Genomic DNA, 22432 nt, shown 5'->3' with positions numbered 1-22432 from the left:
CACCGGCCCCCCGCCCCGCGCTCACTTGCACTGGCCCCCGCCACCCTGGCAGTCGAAGCCGTCGAACAGGCAGCCGTCCGAGTTGCACTGGGCGTCACAGTGGCCGTCACTGAAGTACTTCCAGCACTGCAGCGAGCGCGAGCAGTTCTTCCAGGGGTCGTCGAAGTTGAGGGAGCAGTCCCCGCCGTCCCAGCCACACGCGTGGTTGTTGCAGGTGACGCTGCAGACCTTGTTGCCGGCGTCGGCCTGGCACTCGGGGATCTCGCAGGCCTCCTCGATCTGCGGCGGGGTGATGTCGCGCCCGGCGCCGCCCCCGAAACTGTAGTCCAGGATGTGGCAGTAGAGCCCGTTGAACTTCGGGGGGCACAGGCAGCGGTAGAAGGGGCTCTCGGACGTGGGCTCGCAGGTGCCCTGGTTGTAGCAGGGGCTGCCGCCCAGGCAGGGGCTGCTGGCTGGGGACTGGCACTCGGGGCCCGTGAAAGGGCTCAGGCACAGGCAGGTGGGGCTGCGCGGGCCCGACAGGCAGCTGCCTCCGTTGAGGCAGCGCAAGTTGCCACAGGTGCGCGCGTCGTTCTCACAGGTGGCGCCCTCAAAGCCCTGGGAGGTGCAGGGAATCAGGGAAGCTCCCGGGGGCCCGCGAGCCTCGGCGCAGCCCCCTGGCCAGCTGCCCTCCCTCCAGCAGCGAAGCCCTTGGTGGGGGGACCTGGGCTGGCGGGGACAGAGTAGAAATCCCGCCCCCGCCAGCTCATGAAGCTCCATACAGCCCCTCCCGGGCCTGGGCTCCGACCCCCGGGGCCGCCAAGAGCAGGTCATCAGGGATGCACTGGGCCGTGCTGCAGTGTGGGGTGCAGGGTAGGGGCCCAAGACTCCCTCACCCCCGGGCCGCGGCACCTACCGCCAGGCACTTGCAGATGAAGCCGCGGGCAGTGTTGGCGGCCACGGCGCAGGTGCCTCCGTTCCTGCAGGGCTTGCCCTTACAGCCGTTGACGACCGACTCGCAGCGGCGTCCTGGGTGGGAGGGGGTGTGAGGAGCCGCCCCAGGGCTGCCCCCGCCCCCCGCCCCCCCGTGGCCCGGGCACCCACCGGTGTGGCCCGGCCGGCACTCGCAGTGGAAGGCGTTGACGCGCTGCACGCAGTTCTGGGTGCCACGGGCGTCGCAGGGGTTGGACAGGCACTCGTTGACGTCACCCTCACAGCGCTCGCCCACGAAGCCGGGCGGGCAGGCACAGCTGTAGCCGCCCACCTGGTCCACGCAGGTGCCGTTGTTGAAGCACTTGGGGCTCCGGGTCCCGGCCTCCACAGACGGCGTGCAGTCATCCACGTTGACCTCGCAGTGCACGCCTGCCAACGGTGATGTCAGGGCCAGGGGAGCTGGGGACGTCCCCGAGCACCCCCTCCCAGTCCCCTCAGCCAGGCGCAGGCCTGGGCTGCACAGGTGCTCAGGGAAGACAGGGTGCTGATGGGGCGGAGACTAAGCCCCACATATTTCACCACAGGCCAGTGGCCTGGCCAGAACACCACACCCCACAACCGCACGAGGGGAAAGGAAGCTCCTGGCTGGTCTGCTGCCGGCTCTCCCGGCCCCGACCCTGCACCCCGTCCCCACACTGCCCTCACCCTGCGTGCCCCGTGGGCAGGAGCACTTGTAGGTGTTGATGAGGTCGATGCAGGTGCCCCCGTTCTGGCACGGGTGGGACAGGCACTCGTCGATCTCCTCAGAGCAGTTTACTCCGTGGTAGCCGGCCACACACTGCGTGGGAGACGCGGGGTCAGTGGTGTGGGGCACGGTGCTCACCCCACTGTGCAGGCGGACAGTGCCACGCCTGCCGCCCTCTGCCCGGCAAAGCCTCACACCGGCCCAGGAGACCTGGGGAGCCGAGAAGTGCTGCCCAGGGTGGGGGCTGGGGTCCATCCTGGGGGACAGTGGGGGCCCCAGGGCAGGCCTCAGTGGAGCCCGGGCACAACGTGGGAGAGGAGGACACAGTCCCACTCCTCAGCGTACAGCCCCCCACCCCCTCCAGGAACCGCCACAGGCCACCTCCTCCAGGCAGTCCTCCCGAAGCCCCGCCTGGCTCTCCAGGACCAGACGGGCCCCGCCAGCCGAGTGACCAACGGGCAGGGGTGGCGCCCACCTCGCAGGAGTAGCCGCCCAGGTAGTCGGTGCAGGTGGCGCCGTTGTGGCAGGGGCTGGGCGAGCACTCGTCCACCTGGCGCTCACAGTAGCTGCCCGTGTAGCCGGCCCGGCAGCGGCAGTGGTGGGTGTTGCCCGTGTCCGTGCAGAGCCCGCCGTGCCGGCACAGGAGGGCGATGTCGACGCCTGCGGGGCGCGGCGGGGCGGTGAGGCCGGGCTCGCCCCTCGGACCCTGTCCCCCCCCCCGGCCGAGGCGCACCCCGGGGCCGTCACCTTGCTGCCGCGCAGCCACCTCGCAGGACACGCTGGGGACGTCGCAGTAGAGGCCGGTCCAGCCGCTGCCGCACTTGCAGTGGTACAGCGTGTCCGTCTGCCAGCACGTGCCGCCGTTCTTGCAAGGCGAGGAGTCACACCAGCGCACCAGGTTCTGGGGGCGGCGGGCTGCCGTCAGGCGGGTGCCCTGCTCCAGCTGCGTTGCAGCCGCGGCACCCCGCCGGGGCCGGCTCCCACCAGGGCGGCCTCCCAGGCGCACCCACCGGGTAGTGCGGGGCACACGCCCGCTGCTGGGGGACTCGAGCCCAGGTAGACCTCCACTCCTCAGAGGTGGAAACCGAGGCCATGCGCTCCCCACTGCGTTCTCTCTCTCGGGGCCTCGGCGGAGCAGACCACCCACCCGCCCACCACCTTTCCTTGGAGGAAGGTTGGTGTCAGGGATACACAACTTCGCTGGGAGCTTTTTATCATTGAGGCCTTCAGGGGAAACCTTCAAGAGACACCGCTTTTTTTTTCTTAATTGTTGTAGTTAAGTGAAAGTTTACAATTCCAGTTAGTCTCTCATACAAAAATTTATATGGACATTATTATGTGACCCTAGCTGCTCTCCCTACACTGCGACAGCACACTCCTCCTTTCCACCCCGGATTTCCCGTGTCCATTCGACCAGCTCCTGACCCTCTCTGCCTTCTCATCTCACCTCCGGACAGGAGCTGCCCATTTAGTCTCATGTATCTATTTGAGCTAAGAAGCACACTCTTCACAAGTATCATTTTATGTCCCATAGTCCAGTCTAATCTTTGTCTGAAGAGTTGGCCTCAGGAATGGTGTTCGTTCTAGGTCGACAGAGAGTCCGGGGGCCATGCTTTCTGGGGTTCCTCCAGTCTCAGTCAGACCATTAAGTCTGTTTTTTTTAATTAGAATTTGAGTTCGGCACCCCACCTTTCTTCTGCTCCATCAGGGACTCTCTCTTGTGTTCCCTGTCAGGGCGGTCATTGGTGGTACTGGGCACCATCTAGTTCTTCTGGTCTCAGGCTGATGGTTTATGTGGCCCTTTCTGTCTCTTGGGCTAATATTTCCCTTGTGTCTTTGGTGTTCTTCATTCTCCTTTACTCCAGGTGGTTGGGACCAATTGATGCATCTCAGATGGCCTCTTGTTAGCTTTTAAGACCCCAGATGCCACTCACCGAAGTAGGATGCAGAAGATTTTCTTAATAAACTTTGTTATGCCAATTGACCTAGATGTCCCCTGAAAGCAGGGTCTCCAGACCCCTGCCCGTGCTACTCTGTCCCTCAAAGTATTTGGCTGTATTCAGGAAACTTCTTAGCTTTGGTTTAGTCCCGATGCGGACACCGTTTTTTTGATGCTTCTGTGTATTTTCCACGTAAATGCTGACTTCAGCTGCTTCCCCGTCACCCGTCTCCCGCCCTCGATCTGCACACACCTGTCACCTGCCCTGCAGCACTGCCCGTGTCCCCTCTCCCAGTGCTCAGCCTGGGCACTGGGCTCCCGTCCCCTGGAACGTGGCCTGTGCCCCAAGGGCGAGGTGGTGGCCCACCTGGGCTGTCTCACCTGACAGTTGAGGCCGGTGTAACCCTGGGGACAGGTGCACTTGTAGGTACCATAGCTGTCCTGGCAGGTCCCGCCATGCAGGCAGGGACGCGAGTCACACTCGTTGATGTCGTGCTGGCAATAGCTGCCCGTGAAGCCGGGCGGACACAGGCAGGTGAAGGAGCTGATGCCGTCCACGCACGTGCCACCATTAAAGCAGGAGCTGGGGGACACGGGGAGCAGGCAGGGTGAGCGGAGACACAGCCCTGAGGCCCTGCAGCGCCCAGTCCCCGCCTGAGCGGGCTCCTCCAGGCCACCATCTCTGCCTTGGGCCCAGACGGTGGCCACTTACAGGGGTCAGCCTGCCTGACCACAGGGAGGCCCCCAACCCAGCGCCTGGGACCTCAGGCCCACGTACATCACACACTCTGCCTCTGCCTTCTTCGTAATTAAGAGGGGCTTCGCAACGTGAAAACAAGACACTTAGTTAAATAAGGAGGAACTGGAGCCTGCATGGAAACCAAGGATGAGATCGACATTGAACGCTGTCATGGACTGAATTGTGTCCCCCAAAAATACGTCATCTCGGCTGGGTCGTGATTCCCAGTATTGTATTATTGTTTACCATTTTGTCATCTGATGCGATTTCCCTATGTGTTGTAAACTCTATCACTATGAGGTAATTAGATGGATTCGCAGCAGTTATGTTGATGAGGTCTAGAAGATTAGACAGTTTCTTAAGCCAATCTCTTTTGAGATATAAAAGAGAGAAGCGAGCAGAGACACATGGGAACCTCACACCACCAAGAAAGCAGTGCTGGGAGCACAGCGTGCCCTTTGGACCTGAGGTTCCTGTGCTGAGATGCTCCCAGACCAAGGGAAGACTGATGTATCACAAGGACCTTCCTCCAGAGCCAACAGAGACAGAAAGCCTTCCCCTGGAGCTGACACCCTGAATTTGGACTTGTAGCCTACTGGACTGTGAAAAAAGAAATTTCTCTTTGTTAAAGCCATCTACTTGCAGTATTTCTCTTAGAGCAGCACTAGATGACTAAGACTAACACTGAGTTTCCTGGCAGCCAAGGCAAAAAAGGAAACAAGATGGGTTACAAAGCACTTGTCTAATGGAAGGAGGCATACCGTTCTTCAAGATAGATCACCGTGCTTTGGTTCTCAGGCACAGGTGGCCTGAGTCACAATGGCCCTTTGAGGGAGGACGAGGAAACACAAGGAACAACGCTTGGACTTGACTCAGCCAGCACTGAGGGCCGCCAGGCAGACACCCTGTCTGGCACACCAGGCTGCCAGCATGATGGGCGCAGCCCCTGCGCTCCCTCCCAGGACTCCCTGCTCTCCTCCTGCCCACCGCGCCGCCCGTGGCCTGGAGCCTGGGAGCGCCCTGCGTGGTGTGGCACCCACCTCTCGGTACAGTCAGGTGTGTTATCCTCGCAGTGGATCCCGCTGAAGCCGGCGGGGCAGCTGCACGTGTAGCTGTCCACACAGTCCGTGCAGTTGGCGCCGTTGTGGCAGGGGTTGCTGGCACACTCGTTGATGTCCTCCTCGCAGAAGGCTCCCCGGAAGCCGGGCAGGCAGTCACAGAAGGCCGTGTTGATGCCATCCGTGCAGGAGCCGCCATTGTGGCACGGGTCTGCGGGGACGGAGGCGAGCCTGAGGGCGCGCACGGGCCGTGCTGGGGGCGGACTGAGGCCGACACGTGGCACGCCTCCGCGGCAACAAAGGTGCATGGCTCCGGAGGCCCTTTGCCTGGCAGGCTGTGCCTCATGCCTCTCTCCACGGGGGGTCATGCTCACCCAGAGCTTGACCATCAGACAGATCACAGTTCCATCAGAGTCCCCGCTCGCCGGGCGACCCCAGGCAAGACATGCAACATCTCCAGACCTTGGCTTCTGTCTGCAGACCAGGCCGGGGGGCCGGAACCCTCCACCCTGAGGGTCACTGTGGACCCCCGCCAGGCACTGGATCACCACTCTACGTGGTTGTCTCACGGCAGGGTTGAGGGACCAGGGATGCCACTGCCCTGTGCCACCTGCTGGGATGTACCCAGATGGACCTAAAGCCGGGCGGTGCGGCTCCGGAACCTTCTAGGAACCACCTTGCATGGCCGTGCTGGGGGGGACTACCTCTCTGACCCTTCGTCCAGGCCACACTTGGGTGGGTGGGGCCAGGCGCCTGGTCTCTCGCCCGTTGGCCCCGCGCCCCAGCCGCCCCCGCGCTCCCGGCACACTCACTCGGCCGGCAGTCATCAACGTCCGTTTCACAGTTGCGGCCGGTGTAACCCTCCCGGCAGTGGCAGCGGTAGCCGCCGTTGGTGTTCTGGCAGGAGGCGCTGTGCCGGCACGGGCTCTTCACGCACTCGTTGACATCAATCTCACACGTCTGCCCTGTGGGGTGGGGGTGGGGGCGCCGTGCTATCACCGAGGCTCAGTCCTCCGCGCCTCTGTGCCCCCAGGAGAGGCCCCTCAGCCCCAGGACAGTCCTTGAGGACACTCCGAGGAAGGGCGCCATGTCTTTGATGTCGCTGTCCCTCACTTTTGAGCCAAGAAAGTTCTAGAAACTGAGGATGGGAAGGCCCTCTGAGTAGCTCCCAACTCTAGAACCTCCCTGGCTCGCTCAGCTGCCGTCTGCTCATCTCCAAAGACGGCTGCTCCTTCCTCCTGCCCAGAGCCTCCCTGAGACCCTGCCCCGGCCAGCTCCCCCCGCGATGCGGCCGAGTGAGGGCCGCGGGGCGAGCCGCCCACCTTGCCAGCCTGTGGGGCAGACGCAGGAGAAGCTCTCATGGTCCTCGGACTCCCTGCACTCGCCACTGTTCCTGCAGGGGCTGGGGGCACACGGGGCCAGCAGCACCTCGCATGTGGCTCCTGGAGGCGGAGAGACTTGGTGAGGCCGGGGGCTGAGGATCTGCTTGTCCGTGCACCATCAGACGCCTTCAGGGCTCCGTGGGAGCCAGGTGGACCCCGTGTGAGCTCCCGGCTGAGCAGGTACCCCGGTGGGGGGGAGAAGAATGGAACAAAGGCCGAGGGGGCTGCAGATGCACCAAACACTAGGCTCCCAAATTACCACTCGGTCCCCCGCAGGCTGGGCCTGGCCTGAACCTACCGCAGTGCAGGGAACAAGGACTGAGCTGGGCTTATGACATGGCAGGGCCAGCCTGAGCACCCCCCACTCGGCTGGGGACCCCGCCACCTCGGCAGACCCTGCCATCGGGGAGCCCTGCCAGGGAAGGGTGACATGCCTCATGGGAACGAGGCAAGCAGGGCTGCCTTTTTTCCATTTCCCTGGACGGCGGTTTCCTGTTTACAGCCGGAGGGCCGATCCGGGGAAGCAAGGAAGCGCTATCGTCCTTGTCGCTACTATCTCCCCGGCTGGCCCTGCGATTTTCCAGGACCTTTCTTTCTATCGGTTTCCACAGTGACCCAGGCAGGCAGGAAATTCGCCAGAGTTTCCGACAATTGTGCAAGGGGAAGCAGGAAGCAAGCAGACAGGAAGCATCAGCACAGGGCGCCCCACCCGCAGGCCCTCAGGGCCGACAGCGCGAGGCCGGGGCTTGGGTGCGCCCTGGCAAGGAGGCCCTGGGTGGCCGTGGGAGCATGTCACTGTCGCGAGAGAGGAAACCCAGGCCCCTGGCGTTGTCAAAGAAAGCTCGGCTCTGGCCGCGGCCGCCCAGCCTCACGGGGACCCCAGGGCGAGTGTCCCTGCCCACCTGGCCCAAGCCCGCGAGGTAGCACCCTCTGCCGCTCCCCAGAGAGCCTGGTAGTCCTGGGGGCGGAGGAATTTGCTCTTCTTTACCACTCTACGTCCTCTCTTCCAAGGAGGGGACCACTCCTGAGATCCCTTGGCTGGCCGATGGCTGGGTGGGCCACCCTCCTCACTCAGCCTGGACAGAGGACCCCTTTGTCCCCTCACACTAAGAGGACGCCGCTATCAGAGGAACCCTCCGCCCAGGTCGGGTCCAAGCCTCACCTCCTGGGCAGCCTCGCCAGATACAGTACTGGGGATGCATTTACATTGCAACTGTTCTCACTGCTAATCTGAGATGCAAATCTCACCAGCCACCAGTGCCGTGTGCTTTTGTTTGTGAGCTCTGCCACCCTACTCCTGGGTGAAGCCCAAATAGGGTGGCAGGGCCTCAGGCTCAAGGCCTGGAGAGAACCTTCAAAACGCTGAGGAACGCAGACAAGGCTCAGCCCACCCTTCTCTGCCCTCTGAGCCTTGCCCTGGAGGCCGCTCCTGGCTGCCCCTGCCTCCAGCTCCTGGCTGCCCCTGGCCACCCTCCTGCCCACAGGTCCCACCCCGGCCCCCTTACCCGTGTAGGGCAGCAGGCAGCTGCACTTGTAGCCAGCAACGTCATCGATGCACGTGCCCTGGTTCAGACACGGGTTGGACGCGCACTCATTGATGTTGGTCTGGCAGTTGGGGCCTGGAGAGGGGGCAGCGGTCAGCGTGTCCGTGCCCCAGTGCCTGCTCCCCACCCTCACCCCTTGTCTCCTGGAGGTCCTCGACTCCAGGGTTGGTGTCACGGGGCGGCGATTAAACAGGCTGGGATGGGGGGCGGGGGGGCTGGGCAACTGGACGGTGCTGTGGGGTTATGCTGGCAGACCTGTGCCTCGACCCTAGGCCTTGGGGTCCCCCACCCACGCAGGGAGACCCCTGGGCCACCCACCACTGAAGCCCTCCCGGCACGTGCACACGTAGCCGCTGGTCATGTCCTTGCAGGTGCCGCCGTTGACGCAGGGGTTGGACTCACACTCGTTGTTGTTGATGTCACAGTTGGCCCCGCTCCAGCCAGGGTCACAGTCACACTTGTACCTGGGGGCAGCGCCACCGTGGCTCAGATGGGGCCCCGGCCATGCAGGCTAGGTGCTGGGCAACCCTGGCCACACCATCACCCTACAGACTGACTGCATGGAGGCACCGGTCCACTCTGACCCTCAGAACCTCCTCGTCCAAGTGAGGCAGCAATGCCCACCTTGCCCAAGGCCACGACAAGGGTTCAGTCCCATTAGGTTTGGACCAGGGCAGTGAGGGGAGTGTTGTGCAGGCTGGGAGTCCTTCCCACGCTTGACCTCACACCAAGGACTTCCCTCTGGTGGAGCTAGGGCCAGGTGGTCCCTGCCACTTAAACAGCCCATCCGGGCACACGGCAGAGCCTGAAACACCAGCCGCCGTCACCATGCCATCTGAGTTCTGGGGGCTGTTTGAGGCTGGCCTCCCGGGCAGACACCATGCTCAGGACAAGGTGGGGCAAGGGCAGTGCCGGCCGGCCGTGGGTCCCGCGTGAGGGAGGTGCCGGCTGGCGGCCCGCGCGTACCCATTGAGGCCGTCCCGGCAGGCGCCGTGGATGCAGGGGTTGCTGCTGCACTCGTTGACCTCCGACAGGCAGGTGGGGCCGTGGTAGCCCTCGGGGCAGCGGCAGGAGAAGCCATTGACGCCGTCCTCACAGGTGCCCCCGTTGTGGCAGGGGTTGCCCGCACACTCGTCGATGTTGATGTTGCACTTGCTTCCTGGGGTGACGGCGGTGGGGGGGCACTCAGCCTGACACGGTCTGAGCAAAGGCTCTGACCTCTGAGCCTCAGCCTCCCAGTCCTTCTAGTGTGACCAAAAGGGAAGGCGCTGTGCGTGACAGCGTGCCATGTGACCGCAGCGCCCCCGGGGCAGGGGCGGGCACTATCTGCTTGACCAACGAGGATGAGGCCCAGAGAGGCCGCCCGGCGGGCGGTGGCCGGGCGGAATCGGAACCCGGGGCATGGCCCCGGAGCACCTGCTCTGCCACCGCCTGGTGAGCGGCAGGGCTGCCTGCGGTCTCTGCTGTGGCCGGACAAGCCCAGCACTCGACAGCTGGGCAGCCGGCCTGTGCCTTCCCTACCTGCAGCCTCAGACACCCCAAAGCCTCCCCCAGGCCCGGCCCACCAGGGCTCCCCGGGGCTGCCGCTCACCTCTCCTCTGCGCACGGCCTCGCCCTGCATCAGGGCTGCAACACCAGGGACAGCCCCTCCCGCGCCCTGACCAGCCCTCACCTGGGCGGCTCACCTGTGTAGCCGGGCTCACACGCACACTCGTAGCCGTCTATCTTGTCCAGGCAAGTGCCCGAGTCGCAGGGGTTGCTGGCGCAGTCGTCCAAGTTGACCTCACAGTTGGGCCCTGGCAGGGTTAGCAGTGGGGTCAGTGCCCACCCCGCATGCCCGCACGCGGCCCAGCCCCGCACCTGAGGTCCCCTTGAGGCTGAGGTCAGCGCCCAGCCCCTGTGCCCGCCCGCCGCCCGCCCGCCGCCCGGCCCCGCACCCGAGGTCCCCTTGAGGCTGAGGTCAGCGCCCACCCCCCATGCCCGCCCGCCGCCCGGCCCCGCACCCGAGGTCCCCTTGAGGCAGAAGCACAGGTAGGCGTTGTCGCGGTCCTGGCAGGCGCCCCCGTGGCGGCAGGGCTGGCTGTGGCACTCGTTGATGTTGGTCTCGCAGCGGTGGCCTGTGTAGCCGGGCCGGCAGACGCAGGCGAAGGTGGCGATGCCGTCCTTGCAGGAGCCGTAGTGGCAGGGGTCCGGGTCACACTCGTCGATGTCCACCTCACAATGGGTGCCTGTGTAGCCTGGGACACAGGAGCACGAGGCTCACGGCCGGCCCGCCCCCCTACACGTGGCCACCCCCCCCAACTCAGAATCACTGTCCTTGAGGCCTAGGGGATGGGGTGTCTCCGACGTGGGGGTCTGCGCCCTGGGCCTAGATTCGGCGCCCCCAGACCTGGTGTCCCCCTTGCTCCCCTCGGGCAGAACATCTCGTCCCCGCGTCCCCTGCTCGGGCCCTACCGGGGTGGCCCAGCCCGCACCTTCCGTGCACACGCAGCTGTAGGTGTTGGGCCCATCCAGGCACTTGGCACCATTCTTGCAGGGCGTGCTGGCACACTCATCCACGTCGTACTGGCACAAGTGCCCTGTGAAGCCTGCGGCAGGGAGGGGACAGTGGTCAGACGGCTCTCTCACTGCCTGCGCTGGGCTCGGGGTTCAAAGAACCCGCTGGGACGCCCGCGTCTGCATCTCCTAGATTTCCTTCTTACCCCTTCAGTTCCCATCCTTCGGTGCAAACCCCCTCCCCACCCACCGCAGGCAGGCTGTACCCCTCGTTCCCACAGAAGAGGCTTTTTTCCCAAGAACTCCCAGTTGCTATGGAGACAGCCATGGGGGGCCGTGGGTGGCTCCCAGGTGTGTGGAGCAGCAGACCCACGTCTCTAAAGGCCTGGGGCCGCAGCCACAACGCCTTCCCTGGCCTGCCCTGGCACAAAGCACCTTTTCATCTGAGCCTCCAGGTCTCTGGCCTGTCCTCCCAGCCCCTGCAGGCCCCGTCGAGGCCCAGCTGTCTGCTCTGTCCTCTGTGTGGCAGTGGGGCTGGCGTGCCATTGGGCTGGGCAGCAGGGGCTGCGAGCTGGAGGCCGGCCCGGCCCCCCTCCCCGGCTCACCCCTTGGGTCTGGGAGCACACTGCCCTCCCAGGGAAGCCACAGAGGCTCTGGTGGGGGGGCTGCAGCCTGTCTGTCTACCAGGAGGGTGTGCTGGCCAGGCTCCGCCGGCACCCCAGGTGCATACCCAGTAAGGACGTGGCTGGCACAACTGGGACACCTGAGGACACCCTGCTCACTTGCTCTCCTGGTGCCCCCTCCCATGCAGCCCCACCCTCAGGAACAGTGGGGGGCATCTCTGCAGCCCCAGGCCTGGCTGTAACCACTCCTTCTCCACGGGCAGTGAGCTCTGGCCACACTTTCAGAGAGCTGCAGCTGCCCTGCCTGGGGGCACACGGGGGTGCCGCGGGCCATGGCGGGGGGCACACTGGGGTGCCACGGGCCATGCTGGGGGGTGCACGAGGAGCAGCGGGCCATGGCGGGGGCCTCACCTGTGGGACACTCGCAGTGGAACTCGTTGATCTTGTCCAGGCATCGGCCGTTGTGCAGGCAGGGGCTGCTGGCGCACTCGTCCGTGTTGAGTTCACAGTAGATGCCCTCGTAGCCTGGGGAGGGGGACGGTGAGACAGCAAGGCCTCCAGGCCCGGAAGAAGCCCCCCATTCCACCACCAGGCAGAGGTGATTCCCCAGCGTCCCTGGACCAGCCCCCAGGCGCTCTTTCTCCACACCTGCTCTCCTGCAGGCCAGCCCTCCCACCCCAGTGCAGCCCAGCACCCCTGGGCTGATCCATCAGCTGAGGCCCCGCAGCAGCTGTGGCCTGGGCAGGGGAGGTGCCCGTGGACGCACCAGGCATGCAGATGCACTGGAACTCCCCGATCTGGTCCAGGCAGGTGGCGTCGTTCTGACAGGGGCTGGAAACGCACTCGTTGACGTCGATCTCGCAGCGTGGGCCTGTGTAGCCCGGCAGACACTGGCACTCGAAGGAGCCCTGGGTGTTGATACACTTGCCTGCGTGCTCGCAGGGGTTGGCGCCTGCAAGGACGGGGTGCCAGCGAGGGGCCGCTCTGGGTCTGGCCTCTGGAGTGGCCTAGGGGATGCTCTCCTGAGGCTGGCTGCCCCCGCCAGACTGGGCGCCCTTGAGGGTGGGTCTGCTTCCATCCTACCGTGGGCCTGTGCACCCCGAGGCTACTTCACACCCCAAGCTTCCCCTGCACCCTGAGCCTCCCCCTGCACTCTGAGCCTCCCTTGCGCCCCGAGCCTTCCCTGCACCCTGAGCCTCTCCTGCACCCCGAGCTTCCCCTGCAGCCCGAGCCTCCCCTGCACCCTGAGCCTCCCCTGCACCCTAAGCCTCTCCTGTACCCCAAGATTCCCCCCAAACCCCAAGCCTCCCCTGCACCCTGAGCATCCCCTGCACCCTAAGCCTCCCCCTGCACTCTGAGCCTCCCTTGCACCCCGAGCCTCCCCTGCACCCTGAGCCTCCCCTGTACCCTGAGCCTCTCCTGTACCCCAAGATTCCCCCCAAACCCCAAGCCTCCCCTGCACCCTGAGCATCCCCTGCACCCTGAGTCTCCCCTGAACCCCGAGCCTCCCCTACACCCCAAGTCTCCCCTGCACCTCAAGCCCCCCATCCCTGCACACACCCAGCGAGCACTCGTCCACGTCCTGGCTGCAGGCAGGCCCCGTGTACCCCGAGGGGCAGGTGCAGATGGCCTTGCCGTTGACGGGGTTGGTGTCACAGTTGGAACCCTCGTTGCACGGGTTGCTGATGCAGGCGTCATTGAGGTGGCACAGCAGACCTGGGAGAGGCGGCAGGGTCAGGGCCACGGCACCTGCCAGGCATGGGACACAGGGGTCCAGCCCAGCCCTGACGTCCCAGAGAGGAGCCTCCACCACGGCCCATGACCCAGGTTCTTCCAGGAGGGTCAGCACTAGCAGCCCGACCGCAGGCTCTTGCCTGCCCTCTTCGGCCCAGAAGCTCCCTCGGGCCGTCCTCGGAGACCAGGACAGCGCCGCGTGTCCGTGTCTGGGGTCCCTCGGGCCCAGGCTGGCCCCGGTTGCTCACCTGTGCGGCCGTGGGGGCACTCGCAGTAGAAGGAGGCCACACGGTCGTGGCAGGTGGCGCCGTGGAAGCAGGCGGCGTTGGCACAGTCGTCGATGTTCTCGCTGCAGTCCTCCCCCGTCCAGCCATTGACACACACGCAGTTGTAACCGCCATGGGTGTTGTGACAGGTACCGCCGTTCTGGCAGGCGTTGGGCATCAGCTGGCACTCGTCCACGTCCTCCGTGCAGTACTGGCCTGCGGGGGCGGGATGTCAGCCTGGCACCACCCCCAGAACCCCTGGCCACCGCTGCCATCTCCCCTCCAGGGTGCAGGGCTGCAGCGCTACCTCCTTCAGGAAGCCTTCCTGGCTGAGCCCTCCACCCACGGCTACCTGAGTCACTCCTTCCTCTGCAGCCCCAGGCTTAGAGGGGTGCCCGGGCTGCTCGGACTGCAGAGGGGGCTGCATTGGGGTCCACACTCGCCCGTCACCCTGCAAAGTGAGCTCCCCGAGAGCAGGACCTATTCTGACCGTCCCCAGTTGCTCATAACCGGGACTCAGCAAGCCTGGCCCAGGTGGTCGGCTGAAGGCTCATTTGCCTGGCTCAAGACTGTGGAGGGGGCAGCCCAGGGCCACGCCACAGCACCCACACCCAACGGCTGACACTGCGGCTGTGCTGGCCTCTGAGGGGTCCTCGGCCCCGGTCATGGGCAGAGGGGTTGGGACAAGTCACACAGTCCTCCTCTGACAATCTTAGCTCTCCAGTCCTGGCCTGCCACGTGCCACCATCCCTATCTGCACAGCTGAAAAGGGGGTAGCGTGGACCCCCTTCCAGCACGTGCCTGTCCACCCAGCGGGCAGCGGCCCCCTCCGGGTGTGCACTGTTCATGAGGGGTCATGTGGGCCCTCCCACCCAGGCCCCCGCTGTCCGCACAGCTAGCGAGCGGGCCGTGTGGACCCCCAGCACGCACCTGTCCACTCGGGCGGGCAGCGGCAGTTGTAGGTGTTGACGCCGTCCACACAGGTGCCCCCGTTCCTGCAGCTGTTCCCCGGGCAGTCATCCACGTTCTCCTCACAGTTCTGCCCCGTGAAGCCTACGGGGAGGGGCTGGTCAGCCTGTCCTGGCTGGACCACAACCCCATACGGACAGAAGAGCTGCCCCGGGCGCCTCTGCCTAATGCCCGCACCCCTGCACCCCGTGACCAGGCCAGCTCCAGACCCACAGGGACGTGTATGTGGCTGGCTGAGCAGACAGGTGCTCAGGAGCAGAGGGTTCCGGAAGGTTCTGTTGCTCGAGTGTTCCCATCCGACAGAGCTCCTGGGGTCCCAAGAACTGGGTGCTTCCTACAGTGAGGTGCCCGGCTGGGGCTCCCTACAGAGAGGTGCCAGGCTGGGGTTCCCTACAGAGAGGTGCCCGGTCGGGGCTTCCTACAGCGAGGTGCCTGGCCAGGACTCCCTACAGAGAGGTGCCGGGCTGGGGCTCCCTACAGCCGGGTGCCGGGCTGGGGATTTCTGTAACACCCCAGAGGGTGGCCACAGGCAGGATGGACGCTAAGGCCCCGGACCTGGAGGCGGGGGTGGGGTGGGGGGTGGGCCAGGGAGGGTCGGCCGCCCAGGAAGTGACCCCCTCCCACCCACAGGCTGAGCCCCCACCGCCCCACCTCCGCCACACCACTTCATAACCCTTGTTAGCTATTAATCCACTCAACTCCTGCCAGTTCAATCATCAACCCAGAAAGGTACGCCTGGCAATAGCCAGACCTGGAGCCGGTTACTCATTAATGCCGCTCCCAGCGTGCCTTTGCACCCCTCCTGCCTTGGGGAGCCAACCGTTTGGCCCCTCCTCGGGACCCTCCCACCCACCAGCTGCACAGAGCCGGGGCAGAGCCAGACGCAAACCAGGGAGGGGCTGGGGCGCACCCCAAATCGGAGCCAGGAGGCTGAGGTCTGGGTCCCCCTTAGCTTGTGGCTAAGTGACTTCTCTCTAGGGGTGGGGCCGGGCTGGGCCGGTGCTCCCGGGCCGCCTGGGACACGGGGTTGAAGCACACTGCTCCCAGCAAGAGTGAGCCCAGCCTGGAGCCCTGCCACTGCACCCCACTGTGACACACCAGGTCTGGCTCTCAGCTCCTCTGCCTCAGTTTCCTCCACCGTAAAACGGGGCCACCAAGAACCCGACCTACAAGAGGGCTGTGGGTGCCAAGTGCCATGCAGATCGTTCCAGAGAGCAGCCAGGCACTTGAGGAGGTCAGGGCCTCCCGAGTGGGTCTCCTGGGACTTTCGACCACCAAGAGGGCAGTGGGCCATGGGGCAGTCAGGACCCCTTGGACAGGACGTGGGTGCGGGGCCGCCAGCGGAGCAAGCGGCTGCCTGGGGCAAGGCAGGGTGGGCCATTTCAGGAGATGCCCCCACCCCCGGATTGGAGTCACCGTTCTAGCCTGTCCCCCGTGAACTGAGGTCCCGAGCACCATGTCAGAGGGGTGGCCAGCCCTGCTTGCGGGGACCCCACTGCCACTCCTCCCCTCCTGCTCACTCCTAGCATGCTGAGATCCTATGTAGGGCGGGCCCCCCTCGCCCCATGGAGCTGGACATGAGGTCCCAGCCCGGAGGCCGTGGGGCTGCCAAGAAGGATTGAGTCCAGAGCCCGTGGGCTGCAGGCTGGCAGTAGGGACAGGGAGGCCGGTGGCTGGCCTGCCTGGCTGGGGGACGGGAGCCGCTGCGTCACCACCACCAGTCCCAGCCATCACTACAGCCAGTCACACCACATCAGCTGTCACACCTGCTGCCCATCGTCACCACGGGCGTCACACCTGCCATCACAGCGTCACCACGGCCCGTCACACCTGTCATCACAGCATCACCACGGCCGTCACACCTGTCATCACTCCGTCACCACGGCCATCACACCTGCCCTCACACCGTCACCACGGCCGTCACACCTGCCACCACAGGGTCACCACCGCCATCACACCTGCCGCCCATCATCACCACGGCCGTCACACCTGCCATCACACCGTCACCACGGCCGTCACACCTGCCACCACAGGGTCACCACGGCCATCACACCTGCCGCCCATCGTCACCACGGCCGTCACACCTGTCATCACACCATCACCACGGCCGTCACACCTGCCGCCCATCGTCACCATGGCCGTCACACCTGTCGTCACACCGTCACCACGGCCGTCACACCTGCCGCCCATCGTCACCACGGCCGTCACACCTGTCGTCACACCGTCACCACGGCTGTCACACCTGCCGCCCATCGTCACCACGGCCGTCACACCTGTCGTCACACCGTCACCACGGCTGTCACACCTGCCGCCCATCGTCACCACGGCCGTCACACCTGTCGTCACACCATCACCACGGCCGTCACACCTGCCGCCCATTGTCACCACGGCCGTCACACCTGTCGTCACACCGTCACCACAGCCGTCACACCTGCCGCCCATTGTCACCACGGCCATCACACCTGTCGTCACACCGTCACCACGGGCCGTCACACCTGCCGCCCATCATCACCACGGCCGTCACACCTGCCATCAGAGCGTCACCACGGCCATCACACCTACCATCACACCGTCACCACGGCCATCACACTGGCACAACGCGAGCCTGGAGCCGGGGTGACTTGCAGGAATGCTTGCACCTAGCATATGCACGCATGCAGAGGCGAGGTGACAGAGACGGGGCAGGGCTGCGGCCGGGGCCTCCCACTTCCCCTTTGCAGGGCCGGGCAGGGTGGCCTCCAGGTCACCCCGGGGTCAGTGGGGCCCTGGCTTCCCGTCTTGCCCCTCCTGTCCCCACTTTGCCCTGCACCCTCCCTTCCCCACCCCCACCAAACCGTCAGGAGTGCAGCTGAGCTGACCAGAGGCTCCCAACCCCTCGTCATTGCTGTTGTTATTATTTTTAGAGCAGCAGCAAAAATGACTCAAACAAAAACCCAAAGGACCCAACGGAGGGGCTGTGCCTGTCCACTCCCTCCCCCAGCCGCAGGAGACAGGCGGGCACCCATGGGCGGCTAGAGGAAGTGATGGTGCACTCGGGGCCCCTTACAGCCCCGCCTGAGTGATGCCGTAGGGAAGCCCCCAGCAGCACTAACAGGGCACTCGGCAGTGCTGGGACGTCTCTCGCCTTGCATGTGGGTTCCAGGGAACTCGGAAATGAGGGGCTGGCCCAGCAGGGCTCCAGAAGGCCCAGGTGCAGGCGGGGGCGCTCACATAGGCTCTCTTGTCCTGGAGGGACTCGCCCCAGGCCCTGCCTTACCCCAGAGCCACCCTGGGGCTGAGGGAGGGAGCGCTGGGGGCTTGGGACTGCCATCCACTCACACAGACCCCGCTGGAGTGGGGCTACCCTGCCAGGCTCCCAGGACCCTTCAGGGAGCCTCCTCCTAACGGGTACCCCCCCCCCCAGAGTTGCCCCACACCCTGCCCGGCCCCCGTGCTCCTGCCTGGCACCGACGAGGCAGAGGTGGGTATACCTGGCAGGCAGGTGCACTCATGGGTGGTGTCTCCTGTGGGGCGACAGGTGCCCCCGTTCTGGCAGGGCGAGGGGCTGCAGGGCAGGTAAGGCAGCTCACAGTGGGGGCCGGTGTGGGTGGGGCGGCAGGTGCAGCGGTAGGAGCCGACTTCGTTGTGGCAGCTGCCCCCGTTGCGGCAGGGCCCGGGGCTCTGGCCACACTCATTCACGTCCTGCCGGCAGGTGGGGCCGTGGAAGCTGGGCGGGCAGCGGCAGATGTACGAGGCCTCAAAGGGCAGGCACTGGCCGCCGTTGGCGCAGGGGTTGGAGGCGCAGGGGTCGGCCTGCTGGCATGTCTTCCCTGAGGGGAGGGAGCAAAGAGTCAGGGCCGAGGCCCCAGGACAGTAAGGATCCCGGGGTGCCGAGAGGCTGAGTGGCCCGTCCAGGGCTCGGCTAGCAAAGGGGGATGGTGGCGTTGGGAACCAAAACCAAAACCCACTGCCACTGAGTTGATTCCAACTCATAGCGCTCCTAAAGGACAGAGTAGAACTGCCCCATAGGGTTTCCAAGGAACACCTGGTGGATTCCATCCGCTGACCTTTTGGTGAGGAGCCGAGCTCCTAACCACTGCACCACCAGGGTTTCCCTTTCCAGAACGTGTGTTCTCAAAAACTGCACACTACGGTCCCCACTGACGTCACGCTACTGACTGCGGGCCAGTGCATGCCGGGAAGAAAGAGGAGCCCCTTCTCACCAACTCAGGGACAATGAGGGTGGGGGCCCCGGGGCAGAGCAGCTGAAAACCAGGGCAGCAAAGTGGTCCAGAGACTCTGCGGTGGGGCCTCAGACCCCCAGAAGCCCTGGGCTCTCTCTCAGGCCCATCGCCCTACAAAGACAGCTCGGGAAGGACCAGGGCCCGCAGCCTGCCTGCCCCTCAGGCCCGCAGCCCCGGGCGAGGACCCCAGCCGCCCTCACCTGACCAGCCTGGGGGGCAGCGGCACTTATACTCGTCGAGTGTCAGCAGGTCGCAGGTGCCACCGTTGCGGCAGGGGTTAGTAAGGCAGGCGTTGTCAAGGGGCGTCAGGCAGAGCGGGCCAGAGAAGCCCAGGCGGCAGCTGCAAGTGTAATCCACCACACCGCCGCGGTCCAGCACGTGGCATGTCCCGGCGTTCTTGCAGGGCGTGCTGAGGCAGGGACTGGATGCCTGGCACCGCCGGCCCACGAAGGCCCCGCTGCAGCTGTGGGGAGAGGCGGCAAGGTGAACCCACTGCCCCCCACCTGCCTCCTGCCCCTCAGCCCTGGCACCTGACATGCTGCCAACCCGCCCGGAGCGCCACAGCGCTGGGTCCGCCCCACAGTCAGTACAGGTGACGACAATGACGACATTAGGGACTGAACTGTGTCCCCCGCAAAATACTTGTTGAGGTCCTGACCCTGGTACCTGCGGATGTGACCCTACCTGGAATAGTTTTCTTTTATGTTAATTGGGCCATACCAGAGTGGGCTGTGTCCTAAACCTAATCACGTCTGAGTTGTCTCTCTCACACACACACACACACACACATGCAGGGATGACAGACAGAAGGAACGCCAGGGTTACCGACAAACAAGGACCTCCCCCAGAGCCACGCCCTGGCTTCAGACTCCCAGAACCTCCTGGAACCTTGAGAAGTCGAATCCATGCTCTTCAAACCACCCACGTGCGGTATTTGCGTTACAGCAGCCCCAGGTGATCAAGACAGTGACACGTGGGGGTCAGGGATCCACGAGGGTGCATGGAGGGGTCCTAATGGGATTCATAACAGGTGCCGAGCCTACACCCCATGCCTCCCACGGCACTCTGGGCAAGGCTCTGCATGACCTGTGTCTTTTAGCTTTTCTGTAATAAACGCTCATTATCTGGGTAAGAAAAGACCACTGGGGTGTCTTCTATCAATACCGATACGACGGAGAATGTGGGAGGTGAGCGCACTCGGGGGGAATGGCTTCCTGTGTTTTCCCCACACGGTGTCCTTTCTGTTGGAGGGCCTTATACCCACCCCCCACATCTGGCGCCCAGACCCCGCTTCTCCCTCTTGTCATCACGTCCTCATGGCAGAGGTGCAAGGGCAGCAGTGCCTGGGAGCTAGGGCACCCATTTCTCAGCTGGGAAAACCAAGGAGCCACAGGGAGGGCCAGCTAGCCCTCCGTGAACCGGTCCAGGTAGGCGGAGGGCAGGCCTGTGCCTCCCCCACAAGCCAGGGTCCTGCTCAGAGCGATGAGAGAGGGAGGGTCTGCTGTCTTGCTGGTCCTGGCAGGGAGGGGCTCAGGCCTGCCCGCCCCCACTCCCAGAGCCCCCAGCCACCTGTTGGCCCAGCCTCCAGAGCCTGGGCCATAAATTGCTGGCCCAGGTCACCTTGTGGCCTCCCACTCCCAGGAAAAGCTCACTAAAGGCTCTGGGACCCGCCAGACCTGGCACTTCCCAGCGATGGAGCCTCTGAGGCAGAACAGCCCCCGCCAGGCCCCCGCCCAGCCCTGCCCGCCCCTGGGAAGGCCACCCCAAGCTCGGCCCACTTTGCCCCTCCACCAGTTCGGGCACTGGGCGTGGCCTCCAGACCAGCAGCCTTGGTCCCAGGACACAGAGAAGCTCTTGCAAGCACGGACCCCCGGGGGCAAAAACCAAACCCTCAGGCAAGGGGAGCCCGAGCAGAGACCCCTGAGGGGCTGCGGCTGGGGGCCGCGTTTCCCAGCAGCTGGCCCTCTGCTATCCCAGCGGCCTGGGAGGCATCTGTCTTCCCTGATGGCTTTTATCTGTGGCCGCGGCTTGGGGTGGATGGACGGGAGGAGGCAAAATGGCCACTCCAGCCCACCATCTGTTGCCAGAAGCCAAAAGTCCCAAACCAACTGGTTTAAAGAAAACAAATCCCCGCCTCCCCCCTCAGGCCCTGGGAGCAACTCAGCTTCCTCTCGGCTCCCACCCCGCCCACTTGGGGGGGAGCATCCGGCCTGGGAGCCCCCAGCCCCCTAGTGACCACGGCCCCGCCACGTCCACGCTTTCCTCTTGGGGCCATGGGCTCCTGCCAGGGTGCACTCAGGGAGCGGGCACTGTCCCCCCCAGCACCCCCTGCCCCGCGCCTGGATCCAGTTACAGGCCGGCTGGTCCACCCAGGCGGCGGGGGTGGGGCTGCGCCACCCCATCAATGCCCCCCATTGTGAAGCAGGAGCTTGGCCTCGGGTCCCACTTGGAAAAAAGGCTCTTTTTTCCTTCCAGCTGCTGACAAAGCCGGCAAGGGGGGTGGGGGGCGGCACTGGGCACCTCTTCATCAAAGCGACTTGGCCAGCCCCAAGCCTGCCGCCCCCCAGCAAACTCTGGGCACCACAGGAAGGGGCGCCTGGGGGGGAGCAGGATGGCTTTGGGGGTGCCTGCACAGGCTGCCCGGTGCCACCTGGGCCCAGCCCTGAAAGCAGGCCCCGATGAGTGCCCTAAGGGCACGGGACGTTGGGTGTCCCTCCAGCCTCGAGCAGTGTCCCTGCCAGACATAGAACCCAGCGTGGGGGGCTGTGGGGTGTCCACAGGACCCCAGCGTGCCCAGTTCCCGTGCTGTGTTGCGCTGGCCAGCGAAAGGGAAAACACACCCCACAAATCAGGCGTCTGCAGCGGACAAAGGGCGGCAGGAGCAGGTGCGCCTGTGGATGAGGACGCTGCGGCAGCTGCTCCGGGCGGGCGCGGCCGGCCGCCAACCCGAAGGCGGGGCAGGAGCGGGCGCCAGGCGAGAAGGCTCCCCATGGGGGAATGCAGCAGCTGAGAGGGCCCTTTGTCCCCCCCCCACAAGGACGCCACAGTGAAGGCACGCTGCCTGCCGGCCGCTCCCGCTGTCCACGGCAGCGCCCACGGCTGCTCTCGGGCACAGCCACCAGGGCGGGCCTCCGTGGGGGTGGACAGCCCAGCGGGTGTGTCACAGGGGAAGCGCTAGGTTGGGGGGAGCCAGAGGAAGCTGAGCCAGTGGGGAGGGCCTGGGTGCTGGGGCAGACCTGGGGGCTCTAGGACCACCCCAAGGCCCTTCATTCCCCACCCATGGGCTCCTGCTCTGGCAAACCCCAGCCCGTGCCCACCTGTCTGCGCCTCTCTCCCCACTTGGCCAGACACCTGTCACCTCCTCTCCCCGGTGCCCAGACATCCCTGAGAAGGTGGGGGAGCTCTGAGGCTGCTGCCCAAGCCCCAGTGCTGCTTGTGGCCCCCAGCCCCTCACTGTAGGGTGGCTGCAACCCAGCACCAAAGGGCCCGTCTGAGGAGCAGACAGTGCCCAGGCTTGACCAAGGGGGCCATGCCCACCTCGCCACCTGCCCCTGCTCATCAGGGTGCCTGGTGCCCCAGCCAGACCTCCCTCTGACCATGCACAATGCCACCGCTGCCCGAGTGTCCCCCCGTCAGGGCTGGCGGCAGACTTGAGCCCTCCTGCAGATGTGAGGGCTGTCCCTGCCCATGCCGCCCTCACCAGGGTCCCCCTTTCTCTGGAACGAGAGCCCTGTGCCTCAAACAGCTTCCCTCCCGCCTTTGCCTCCTCCTCGAGCCCCCCCCATCCCCCCCCCAGGCATGA

The 22432-nt window shown here is 65.1% G+C and overlaps 1 protein-coding gene across 1 annotated transcript in view; it reads right to left on the bottom strand.

Moving 5' to 3' along the window:
• The window catches only part of NOTCH1 (notch receptor 1), a 54315-nt gene that overhangs the window by 16543 nt on the left and 15340 nt on the right, over positions 1-22432 (bottom strand). The window contains exons 3-25 of the mRNA XM_023742620.1: positions 18831-19093; positions 17878-18216; positions 14369-14491; positions 13421-13654; positions 12999-13154; positions 12205-12390; positions 11850-11963; positions 10794-10907; positions 10323-10556; positions 10005-10115; positions 9286-9478; positions 8638-8783; positions 8281-8394; positions 6716-6835; positions 6206-6358; positions 5376-5604; positions 3978-4179; positions 2405-2558; positions 2133-2317; positions 1618-1750; positions 1084-1341; positions 896-1008; positions 26-597 (exon numbers count right to left, since the gene is read on the bottom strand). Of these exons, the coding sequence (XP_023598388.1) occupies positions 26-597; positions 896-1008; positions 1084-1341; positions 1618-1750; positions 2133-2317; positions 2405-2558; positions 3978-4179; positions 5376-5604; positions 6206-6358; positions 6716-6835; positions 8281-8394; positions 8638-8783; positions 9286-9478; positions 10005-10115; positions 10323-10556; positions 10794-10907; positions 11850-11963; positions 12205-12390; positions 12999-13154; positions 13421-13654; positions 14369-14491; positions 17878-18216; positions 18831-19093 (4446 nt within the window). The remainder of the gene's footprint in view (positions 1-25; positions 598-895; positions 1009-1083; positions 1342-1617; positions 1751-2132; positions 2318-2404; positions 2559-3977; positions 4180-5375; positions 5605-6205; positions 6359-6715; positions 6836-8280; positions 8395-8637; positions 8784-9285; positions 9479-10004; positions 10116-10322; positions 10557-10793; positions 10908-11849; positions 11964-12204; positions 12391-12998; positions 13155-13420; positions 13655-14368; positions 14492-17877; positions 18217-18830; positions 19094-22432) is intronic.

Source organism: Trichechus manatus, unplaced genomic scaffold (genome assembly GCF_000243295.1).
Source record: "Trichechus manatus latirostris isolate Lorelei unplaced genomic scaffold, TriManLat1.0 scaffold00214, whole genome shotgun sequence".
Classification (NCBI taxonomy): Eukaryota; Metazoa; Chordata; class Mammalia; order Sirenia; family Trichechidae; genus Trichechus; species Trichechus manatus.
Note: the sequence above shows the minus strand (reverse complement) of the source record. Positions and strands in the feature narration are given on the sequence as shown.